Source organism: Hippichthys cyanospilos, chromosome 9, assembly GCF_059441005.1.
Source record: "Hippichthys cyanospilos isolate Australia breed blue-spotted pipefish chromosome 9, RoL_Hcya_1.0, whole genome shotgun sequence".
NCBI classification, from domain to species: Eukaryota; Metazoa; Chordata; class Actinopteri; order Syngnathiformes; family Syngnathidae; genus Hippichthys; species Hippichthys cyanospilos.
Genome location: NC_142377.1, coordinates 19,086,252 through 19,098,686, shown reverse-complemented (window position 1 = coordinate 19,098,686; position 12,435 = coordinate 19,086,252). Strand labels below are relative to the sequence as shown.

At 40.0% G+C, this 12,435-nt stretch overlaps 1 protein-coding gene across 1 annotated transcript in view; it reads right to left on the bottom strand.

Annotated features, from left to right (window-relative positions):
• megf6b (multiple EGF-like-domains 6b) overlaps positions 1 to 12,435 on the bottom strand; it is a 47,872-nt gene that overhangs the window by 31,397 nt on the left and 4,040 nt on the right. Inside the window, exon 4 of the mRNA XM_088422771.1 lies at positions 5,219 to 5,323. Within this exon, the coding sequence (XP_088278897.1) occupies positions 5,219 to 5,323 (105 nt within the window). The remainder of the gene's footprint in view (positions 1 to 5,218; positions 5,324 to 12,435) is intronic.

Below are 12,435 nucleotides of genomic sequence, written 5' to 3'. Positions count from 1 at the left end.
AAATGTGCTACACCCTAAACAGGTCTACAGGTAATCAATGAAAAAAAGTAACAAAAAATAATCAGACAAATAAATGACTTGAAGTTCAAATAAATAATTACAAAAGAACTAAGGCCTTATTTTTCTTAGTGAATTGTAAGTCCCGTGCCTTTTCATTGTTTAACAGAAGGGACCCAACAATTTTGTCTACATGTGTAAGCATTTGAGAAAATGCAGAAATTGCTTGTGCCCAGAACAAAGACACAATCGTTCTCTATAAACACTGTCATAAACAATTAAGAGTTTTATCCAGTAATTGTCTACAACCATGCCTTACAAGTTCATTCTGACAATATCCAAGTGAATGCAGTCAGAGGAACCAGGATCGTGTTAGATTACCTTTCAGGACAAACAGACAAAACACATAAATCCTTTCAGAGATACAACTGGAATGTTCTCTCAACATCAGCAGTGTAATGTCTCAATCGAAAAGTACCCCCATTTGCAATAAAAATGTCAGTCAGCAGCCCACGTAAGATACGCATAAAAAGGAAAAAGGCATTCCATAAATCTGAAGCCATAAAAATAAGCGGAGTAAAGAGGTACTTTAGTCTGATATTTAGTAAAGCTTGAAAGATAATGTGGTATGGTAGCATTGCAATGACCCCGAAATACAGATTTCCACAGACATAAATGGCAATATCATGAAACGCAAACCTGTGGAAGCTACAGCTATGAGAATAGTATCAGGTTACTCAGTCTGTCATGACTGAAAATGACTGCAATCAACTTAGGTATTATCGCCTCATATTCATGTCCCATAACATTCTAAACGATAAATCTGTTTTACGTTTTGAAACACTTTTAGTTTGCTTTCCCTTGGGAATGTGATGGTTTTTTGGAGCCTTATTCACAGTCTGAGTCTGAGAGCTACGGAAACTGTTGATCTTTTCAAAAAGCACTTACCGATGTGATCATAAGTTCTCGGGTAAGTAAACTGTACATATTTATTAGCTTGAGAGTAGGAGCGTTTGTGTTGGGTTGCTATGCTAACTAGCATAGCAAGCTAAGCGCAAACTCCCATACGAATTAGACAGTGAAATTTATAGTCTGTCGTAACGTTCGTTTGAGAATCTTAAAACATTTTAACATGACATAATGAAATACGGTATGAGTGTAATTGCTTGCTAATCCTAAAAAAAAATTGACCCAAGTCAAATGGTCTCCAGACAATCTGCTTTACAGATGAAAAAAATAAAAAAGCATTTAGGTTTGGAAAGTTTGAAGATGAGACGATTAATCCTTTAAAAGAACCAGGATTTGTTGCATCTAAAAAAAGTTTTACAAAGCCCACCAACCCGCCACCCGCCCTTCACCGCAGACTTAAAGCACAAAGCGATAATTATGGCATTACACTGTACATCACTCTGACAGAATGACATCCTCGCACAACTATTGAAAGCAGCGCACTAACTGGCCCCTTTGAAAACACAATGCCATAAACACCAACATAAATTACGGCACGCAACCGAGGGAGAACCACATCAGAAAAGCTGTCATATGTGAGTGAATGACAACTGAAAGCTTGTGAGCGGCTTCTGCCGCCGTTTTTAGCATCAACGCGCAATTGTGTAACAGGCAACGACACACCAGGGAGATGAGCTGCGACCCCAAAGCCCAAGATCCCAAACTTTGTTGTGATTGGTGATGACAGTCGTGTTGTCAGTCTCATTGGTCATTTATTTGATCACATATGGTTAAATGTGGCAAGCTGTCTTTTGAGCATTTAAGTTGCTCATTGACAAGTTGTCACAACATCAAGTGCTCAAGCAGATGTTTCAAAGTCTACTTTTCCATGGCAAAGTACTTTTCCATGGCTGGCATTTTTTTTATTCTAGATGTAAATTTTTATTTTTGCATACAGGTCATGCCAAATCAACCACAAAAATCTAAAATCTTTAACCGAGCTGATTTGAATCGACTTTGATTGTTATGAAACTTGAAGAACTTGTTGATAGTGAGGACAAACACTAAATCAAAAGTTTTAGGGAGACCGGAGAAGGTATTTAAGAGCTATGGCCTGCTGGATTTTGAGATTTTTGGCAAAAAATTATCTCAGGAACTACTGGGTCAATTTTCCTAAATGAGGTGTTGAAAAGGCAACTAAACTAGTTTCAAATTGCAACATTTGAGACACTTTGGATGTTTTAAATATCATTCAATTTCTTCCTAACCCTTGCGTGGTATTTTGTCCAATCCTTTGATCTTTACATCAAAGCCCCTTCACATCAAAGGGAAAGTATTGAAAGAAGACACTAGGGAGATGAAATTGTACCCGGATGGTGACTGCATGTCACCTACATGACAGTACTTTTCTCAAATTGTCTTTATTCTTAATTTCTAAAAAAGCGTGACTGACTGATCTGCTTATTTTGTTAAAATTCTCTTTATCATCTAGTGGGCTGCATAATGCAACCCCAGCCACTACTATAGCTTCTATTCTATGCACATTATAATGCAGTGTGTCTTAAAAATGAAATTAGTTTTAAAATAAGCCATTCATTGAAGGTGTGCCTTATAATCCAGTGTGCCTTATAGTGCAGAAAATATGGTACATCTCATTTGTGAAGCTTAAGCCTGCTGTTCCTGAAACATAAAGGTTCAAAGAAAGCCAACCAAGTCTGACTTATTGAATATACAATAAGTCTAAGGGTGATAGCTTTTCTTTGAAGTAAAAAGGAAGTAAAAAGGACTGCCCTGTGCTTGCCCCTGATGGCTCTCTTTCTGGCAAAATCACCAGGGTGCCAGTCACGGGTCGATATAACCGTCATAGGTTTTCATGGACTAATGGCTTCCAATAAATGGAGGATCAAGGGGCGTGGGTGCACACTAGGTATCCAATGGTGGCACCTATCATTCACGTCACACAACAATAATGGTGGAAAAGGACGCTATCTGATGTCTGTCCCTCAAATGCTGGGAACTTGTGCAGTAAGACACCGTAGAGTCAACTCACTGACGTGACACGGCTGCAATGTGTTCCTTCCAATGGTGAAAGTATAACGTTGCCTAGAACAGCCTTCGCTTCATCCCGTCATGTGTCAGGGAAGTATGCCACCCCCAATAAGATCACTCAAATACGAGAGGAAAATGAGTTATAACCGTGTGTTTACTGGAAATAAGAGACAACAGCCATATTCTATACCCCCCACCATATGGTGTGTCACATTAAAGAGGAAACGTCCCGTGGATAATGAAGCGTGAAGTAATCAGAAGCAACTCAGCTCAGCTTAGGAACCGCTCAGAACTCTGATCACATAAACGGGCTGTCAGTGCCGGATTGCCGGGGCTTGATCACGAGCGCCTTAACAAGCGCGGAGGGGTTGAATGTTTGCGGTATGGTGTCATGAAGACACATCTGCTGCACTTCAGAGCTCTTGAGAAAATAGAGCAAGGTGGATTTGTCGCCTCAATGTGAGCCTCATGCGTCCGAGTGTTGGAGGGAGCTCATTCTCGGACGGTGTCGACACTTGCAGGAATTTCCTGTCGTGTGGTGCGCTATCAGGAAAAAAAACAACAGAGACCTCCGCCGTTTGGGTTGAACAGCTCAAATTTAACAATGGGGTCCCTGCAGATAAAATGTTTGCTCTGCTAGTCAAGACAGCGAAATGCTGAGGTGCCAAGAATCCCATTCATGTGGAGACAGAGGCCATCCATCCACTTCTTACTGCGCTTGTTCTTATTCAATGAGAGGCTGAGCGCAACTCAGACTAGAGGCTGGGGTCCACTGCACAAAGCCATTAAACGTCAAGCACCATGGGGCACTCATATTTCCCTTGTCATACTGCTGTGTGTGTAAACAATACTTTGAGGAATGTACGACAAGATGCACCCTGTCTGATTCTGTATCAGAATCTGGATGAACCATACTGAGGGCCAGAAAGACAATTTTACCACTGTGGACCTATGATCATTTAGATTCAAAATATTATATTGGTGTCAGAGTGGCAAAATCAAAACATCTCGATTCTGGAACACCTTTATCACGGGACTCGATGTACCTCAATGAGGTGAATGTAAAAATGAGCCATTCCAGGCTGTGACATTAACACATTCAAACTTGCAAATGTCCATGAGAAATATTTCATACGGTGCCTGTTCTGATATCAGTTGATACTCAGATACAGTATCAGTTGCTATGCAGTTTCGGATTTATCATGGATTTGTCTCCTTTCAATTTCATTTACTGTATATATCACCTTTGGCATATACCGTAGATAAAAATATCCATCCATTCATCCTTTTTCTATAGCATATACATATGTAAAGAGTCTAGTTTTTTGAGACTAATGTTCAAGCTTTCGTTTCGTTTCGCTGCTCGCCGTGGTTACATTGGATTTTTGTATATAAAGACACATCTTTCCAGTTACACGTTCTGTCTGCTTTAAAATGGTCACTTCTCTTGCAGGAATCTAACCAGTGACAGCTGCACTAACCTAACTAAGTACATGTCATGAGTCTGATGAAGTAACTGCACTTAAAATGAAAAAATGACATCATCTACACAACCAAGGCTTTGTCTGTCATCGATCACGTGATTTTTTTTGGAAACAACGCACACTCCGGATCGAGGCTTTGTTTACTTGAGACCTGCTCCAAATTCCAGCTTCATTCGGCACATCGCTAATGAATAGCACAGTGAGGTTGTCTGTTCTTGATGTAAGGATTTGACGAATGGCCACGAGAAGGAGGATTCTTTTAAACGCAAGCCAGCATTGCCTTTGTGCACTTGTGACCTCCTTGATGCAAAATGCTCCCACTTCATCATTTTGTCATGGTGTCATAATCAACACGTTGTGAGTTGATTTTTCATCATAATCTTAGTGGCATTGGAAAAGACTAATGCACAATTTTAAGAAGGGTGATAAAGTGAAATGGAATTCCATGAGATTGTATCCAAGAACACCGATATTAAATTCACTGAAGCCCACATGTGTGAATCTGGGTGTTACTAGTTGTCTCTAGTTGTTTGCGACCTGAATGAAGACAAGCGCTACAGGAAATGAATGGATGGACATTTTGGATTTCTCTCTAAACTTCATTTCAACCAGCATCAAAGGATTAGTTATGTATTTTGAATGCCTGTATAATTTATCAAGGTTTCAAATGATAATTAATCTCAATGTGGAATTTAGTTTTGTAGTCCAAAATAAAGGTTGAATAGGAGGGTTGCACTCACCATACTGGCAGCTGGGCCCTTTGAAGCCTGCAGGACAATCACATAACTGGGTGGTTCCCTCGCGACACTGGCCGCCATTGAAGCAAACGCCATAGCTACACACAGCTGCGTGACAAAACAAACAAACACAGGTAAGTAAAACACCTGGCTGATATCACAGCATCCGCAAAGCTGATGCTATCAAAGCCTTATCGTTGGCATGTTGACTCCTGACTGAGAGAGCACTTTGAGATTCCTCTGAATTTTAACACTTGGCTCCAACTGTTACATTTCCATTCCACACACCACAAATGCATGGTAGCAACAGAGTGGATTACCTCCAAAGGAAAAGCTCTCCCTCAAGGAGATTAGATATGAACTGAACTTTTGGACGAACATCACTGACCCAGTAGTAATGGTAACGTTCTAGGATATGAACTATAGGTGTGCTAAGCTTCCCAATTAGACTGTCAAAGAATAACTTGCCATTAGTACGTTCAAATGCAGCGCTTCATGAAATACACATCCAAACCCGACCCAAGTCGGCTTGACTTTAGGTGAGAAGAAGGCCTGCTCGTGGATTAATCACAGGCAAACAAACATTTACATTTTCATTTACAGATTGCATTCTATGTGGCAGCACTGGTCTAAAATTGTGAATATTATGTTTTTGAGGTATGAAATATTCTGCAAAATCCACCTGTTTTCATCCATCCCAGGTGGTAGCCATTTTGTGACTGGCTGTCAACTGAAAATAACATCACAGGTGCTTTGGAAATGACTAATCACGACTTAGCTGTTTTTCAGAGTTTGGTCATGTGATGTTTGCAAACTTGGTCGTGACCTGAGCCCCAGGCAACTGTGAGGTCATTTTCAGTCGACAGCAAGTGGCAAAAGGGCGGCCCCTTATTATGGATAAAAACAAAATCCTCTCGCTGATTCATATTCCACAAATTTTAATCAAATCATTGTAGTTTTTTTTTTTTTTTTGGCTTACCCTTTAAAATTCAGTTTTCCTCTCGGTCAACTCTGAAAAAGCTGTTTGTATATAGGCGTTTAACAGTTAACCCAGCTCACATTCATTTTTCTACTGATAAATATGTCATCTTCTTTGTAATTCCAGGCAATTTATGAGCCCTATGGCAACATCCTTCTTCTCACAATTCAATTTTGATACTATGACAGAATGTTAGTTGAGATATGGCAACTAGTGTGGTGCACAGTGGGGGCCATCTTGAGGGCACCGACCATTATGTATGCTGTAAGCCTAAGGTTTAAAAAAAATGTTAAGATGTTACAATGCCACATTTAATTATCAGCACCACAGGCTAAAGTAAAGTGGCAAATTACTATGTAATGTAAATTGTTAGCATTGCTTTAATTACAATCAGACTTTATTTGGATTTAAAGATACATCTGTTTCTCTGCAAAGAGAGTGTAAATGGTGCTTTAGGGTATTAAAAACACAGGTCGGATGAGGTGTATTCGCAGCCGGGCTTTAAGGATATCATGACAGCCGTGGGGAATGACCTCTCCGTACAAAGGAAGGGGACATGCCGTGGAGGTCTCTAACAAGCACAATTGAGTGCAGACTTCGCAAGGCTCCACAGAGGCCAACGCTCCAGCCAAAACATCCGCACTTCATTGGGAATCAGACAAGGGCTGAATACTCGGCACCTTCCGGACGGTCAACACGAGTCAACAATTTGTGTTCAAATTACAAAATCAATCCCACTTTATAAAGCACCTTAAAACAACAGTCCACATATCAAAGGAAAAGGCACAAAATAGGCAACAAAAATGAAAATAATAGAAAAAATATATAATAATCATCATATAATAATCATATAATAATCATCATTTACATTCACAACTATGGACCATTTAGAGCCTGAGGAACCGAACGAGCCTGTTTTTGGAAATTCGGCTGCACAAGCATTGAATGAACATGCCAACTACATAATGGACTCTCAAAGGTGAGATTGAAAACGTCTGGACTGTAAATCAGATCTGCTAACCACTCGGTCATGAAACTTCACACTTGAGAGTTGATTGGTCGCCACCCATTGGATCACACATAAACAAGCATTCACGTTCACACCTATCTGTATTTATCCTACTATGGATACCTTGAATGAATGTGTGAGAAAATCTAGAGTTCAAGGAGAAAATCCACATTTTTTTTTTCTGTTGGCGCTCCCTCATCCAGAGTGGCTCCCTCCGATTAATCTCCCCTGAATTAAAAGCCTAAATGTGGCATTCAGTATAGCATAAAACTCATTTTCATCCGTCACGGGGAAAGTCTGCATTTGACAACAAAGACACCTTCTGCGAGAGGATTAGCGGCGTCCGCAGAGAGCGCAGGCAAACAAAGCGAGGGCAGCGGCTCGTGCTGAGCACATTGAAAAACCCCAAGCAGGTGTCGCTCTTTTAGCTCGCCAAGGGGATGACCGCATCGCCATAGTGGCAGCGCCGTGTTTGTTTAGGCTCCGTTGATCTGTTTAACCCGCACAGAGGGGTCTGGACAGCGGGGACCCATTTTTGAGGCCAATTTACAGACAGAAAAAGGCTCAAGCTCAGAAATCAACACTGTATTTCTGAGGTAACAAATCATGTTTTATTGTGCAACATTTCAAATGGTTTTTGGACTCGAACAAGCGTCTTTCAAGATTCTAATTAAATGTTACAAAATAGAGCTGGGTGTCAGTTTGACACTAACAATTAGGAAGTGGGCAAGACCCAATGTTCAGTAGTTCGGCTTTAGTTAAAATTTTTTTGGGGGGGCGAAAGCGACATGACATAGGCACGGTCCAGAAAGAAATGTTTCTGTCTGTTTTTAGCCTATTACACTTAACCCTTGTGCGGTACTTTGACTATTTTGGGGTTATTTTCTTCCACATTATTTTCATAGTATTTTAGCCAAGGGATGGCACAATCCTGGAAGTGTGAAAATTAAGTGGTCATGCCATGTTGAACTTTGGGATGTTGTTCCCATCTTGGGGAAGTTTCAGCTCCCTCGTGTGAATTTTGGGTGAATTCATGGGAATTCTATGAAAAAGTAATTGCTCCAAAAGATTCCCAATTGGAAGCGGGTACGCGATTTCCAATTAATCGCAACTAGCAACGTCAATTTTGTCTGTATTTTTTTTTTTAACTGCTGCACTGCTAATGAATAAAGACAAAAGGGCCAAATTCCTGATAATTGTCTGACATGTAGTCCTTACTAACTCGTTCCAAAAATAGGACCCCTAAAATTTCAGAATTTTACCAGAATCCACACCCTTGCAAAAAGAAAAAAATAGAGCAGTTGAGGCACCCTAAAAAGTTACAGATACAGAATATCCAGTATTGCACATTAGTACATTTGAGAAATAACTCCATATTTACATGTATGTATCTACATTTATGTACTATATTTAAATCAACATGCAACCTCTTTTTCATTCAATCAAGTCCATCATGCGTTGTAACGTATGTATAGTTTTAATTGGGGTTTATTCATGATTTTTCTGGAATTCCGGTTGCCCAAATTTGTATGCATTTGGGTCGGCGTCTATTTGCGTCCAACTATGCACAATGCAATGCCCCATGGGCTCCAACATACTGTTCTTATGACACCCACATAAAGACCACCCATGGCTAGAACCGCACCGTTCCCTTTGTTGGAACCACTCGACCTGCTTTGCATGTACTACCTCTGCCAGCTCGTTCCTGCCACAAAGGGAGGCCAGTTCCCATTCAGCATTTAACCAGGAGGACAAATCGGAGGAGCCATTGTCCCAGGCCCTCACCCCCGCTCCCGCCCCAATCACCACCACAAAGCTATTGTTGCCAACAATCAACATAACCACTTGCTTCCACTCATGACTGACCCCGTTCATATTATCCTGGCCCGTGGCTTTGAGCCGAAGTAATTCACGGACGCTTTAAAGCCCTCAAGTGGAGGAAGTCGCCATCCCAAAGTCAAGCGCTCAAGCACATCGAGCCATTGAGATAATTGGAGTCTTCTCGGAAACACACAAGCGTCATCTCGCGGATGTATAGAGGGAAGGGAGGATGCACTGTGGCCTCCGAATCTTTCAAAAGAAAGAAAGAGACAAGTATCTAAGAACTTGAAGCTAGTACTGACTGATAGATTTAAAAAGTACATCAGCGTACCTGTATGTTTTCTCCATCATTTTGTCGGTGCAAATGAGTATCTGGCTTCATTAAAAGAATTGGTATTAGGGAAACAAAAAGGAAACAGTCATAACATTCTTTCTTAGCCGTTTATCCGCACTAGGGTCGGATCCATCCATTTTCTATAGCTGCAGTCATAACATAATCAGAAAAAAACTCATGTACTACATTTCTTCGAAGGTGTATTTTTTTTAGTATTTTAATATTCCAGCAATTACATTTTATTTTGAAAAACTTTTGAAATTACAATGTTACAACATTGTTTTTTTCTTATCAGATTTCAATGAATATTTGATTATTAATTCCTGTATTACAAAAATAAAATCATATTCAGTACAATGTAAACGGCTCCAATAAAAAGTTTGCAAACACCTTCAAACTCAAATAAGAAGTCAAGAAATTCATGCAATTATTTCCTGACAATGCACAGCTGTGAAATGAAAGTCATTCCTTATTATTAAGCATCATCCACATTAAAAAACTGACTGAGATGGTGTGCAAAGCTGTTGCCTGTGCAAAAGGTTTCTACTTTCAAGAATCAGTATTATAAAACCTAGTCTGTGTTGTTTAACATTAATTGTATACCAAATAATTTCATCAATATTTATGCAAAATGGAAATAAGTAAAAAATAAACAAATAAAACACAGGAGAATGTTTCCAAACTTTTGACTGGTACTGTCAATATATATATGTAAATACCCTAATAAATTTATTTCATCCATATATCCATCAATCCACTATTGTAACCATTTATCCTTACGATATTCAATATAGTTACCGGCATATGCATTTTAAAATGACTGTGTTTTGTCATAGGATTAGATTTAGGAAAAACAAATCAGTGTTACAAAAAAATAATAACATAATAAGGTTTTCTTCATATTATCACATACTAAAAAAAATAAAAAAAAATAAATCACTATTTCTTCCATAAATCATGAAAAAAAAACATGGTCTCCACACAAAATGACTTGACTGGAGGGTAAACGTGTAACCGACAGGAAACCTACATTTTGGCAACTACAATGGAGTCAAAGATAAGAGGGAAAATGGCTAGCTAATGACAGATGTTGCTGCCTGACCTTCAGCCACTTCCCACCTTTTATGTTTGCTCGACCTAACAGTGATTAGACCCTCAACGGCCTCTCAATAACAACACGTCATTTGCCTAATGAGCTCACATAAATGGTTTAGAAGGTAACACACACAGAAGGCAAAAAAAGACCTCGACACAAAGTGTACCAGTTTGCATTTATCCTGGTTCAGTGGCTTGGAGGAAAGACCCATTAGTTCATCCCATCTGCAAGTGCTGCAACATATTTGGTTACTGAGATAAAAGCTCGTTCGGAGGGGCGGCCATTGTCCCGCGAAAAGGGGAGATAACGTCCTCTTGGGAAGTCCCAACTCCCAAGGAATGTCTTTTTAAGATCATCTGTTGACAACTTGTGTTAAAACAAAGCAGACTATCTGAAGGGAAGGGAGTACGACGCAGTCTTGTAACAAATGTGGAAAAGTTGGACCAACTCATTCAACACCAAAGACATATTTTTACATTTTTAAGAGTCTAGACATTCATTCCCAGCTACATATTTATGTTTTCACATTTTTTCAGGTTTTTGGCTAAAGCAAAGTCTTCAAGCTGTCTCCTTCTAAACCCTTTAGGTAATTAAATAATCAATTCATTTGGGTGATTGAGTTTTAAGTAAACACTTCTTTTATCATTGTGAGTTATCAAAAAAAATCAGGTACTTCAGTACCTAAAGTATTTGATTACTTTAGTACAGATTACCTAAAGTAATTACTTACTTTGGCACTTTAGGACTGAAAGCAATCAATTACTTTGCATTTTTAGTCCCTAAAATAATCAATTACTTCGTTCATTTACTTAAATCTCAATTCTCTAGGTGATTTTTAGACATTCATTTAGCAGGGACCTGAATTGAAATCCACCTGGGTCCGGCCTTCTTGTGCGGAATATGCATCTGTGATTGGGTGCGTGAATGGTTGCTCATCTCATTGCCGGGCACACAGAGACCAACAACCATTCACGCATCCAATCACACCTAAGGACAATTTTCCGATACGCCTGCCATGCATGTTTTTGGACTGTGGGAGGAAGTTGGAGTGTCCGGGAGAGAACCCACGCAGGCATGGGGAGAACATGCAAACTGCACATAGGAAGGCTGGAGCAAGCTGGGATTGAACTCAGGATTATGAACTGTGAGCCGGATGTGATAACCACTTCCCCGCCATGCTGCTACAAGATAGAAATGTGTCTTAAATATTTCTGAAAGGAAAATCTGATCAAGTGATGTCAAGTTAGGAGTGACCAAGTGTTTACTGGGAAGCTTTCTCGAGGGCCTGTGCATGGTATGCAGGCTATCCGCTGTGGATCACTGGTTCTACGTGTAAAATCCCATCAAAGAAGCTTTCTTGGTGTGAAACGTGTGAAAGTAAGCCTAGCCGTTAGAGAGGCAAGCTTCTGTCTTATAATCAGTTCTGGCATGGCAACAGTTGTGCATTACATGACCGAGGCGGGTCAATTCACATCCGGAGGTTGTGACGTTATTGTCACATGTCAATCAGACATGATGCTGACCGACAACATCTATGGATCGCTCTCCAAAGTAAAGCGCCTCTTGACCGTTTTGGCCTCCAGACTGAAGACTTTTCAATCAGGGCCAAGGGTTACGAGAAGGACCTTTCCTTCGGACAATACCGGGCTTTGGCTTTTACCACAGTTGCTTGTGCAGTTGCTCATTAGCCTCTTTAACAAAGACAACTTGAAAAGTTGGTGCATCACAGTTGGATCGAAAGGCCTGCCGTCCAGCTCAATTCTCTCACACAATTGATATGATTATAACCATTGTCACAGCAGACAGAAAACGGAAATGGAAAAGAAGAAAATTTCATACTAAAAATCCATCCACAATTCTCAAACTAGACTTGGAAACTAGACTCATCCATTGCTTATGCTTTTTTTTAACTACATTAAGAACGTGTACTATAAAAATCCATCTTAAATATTCACAAGATGGCCGATGCAGCAGTATGTAT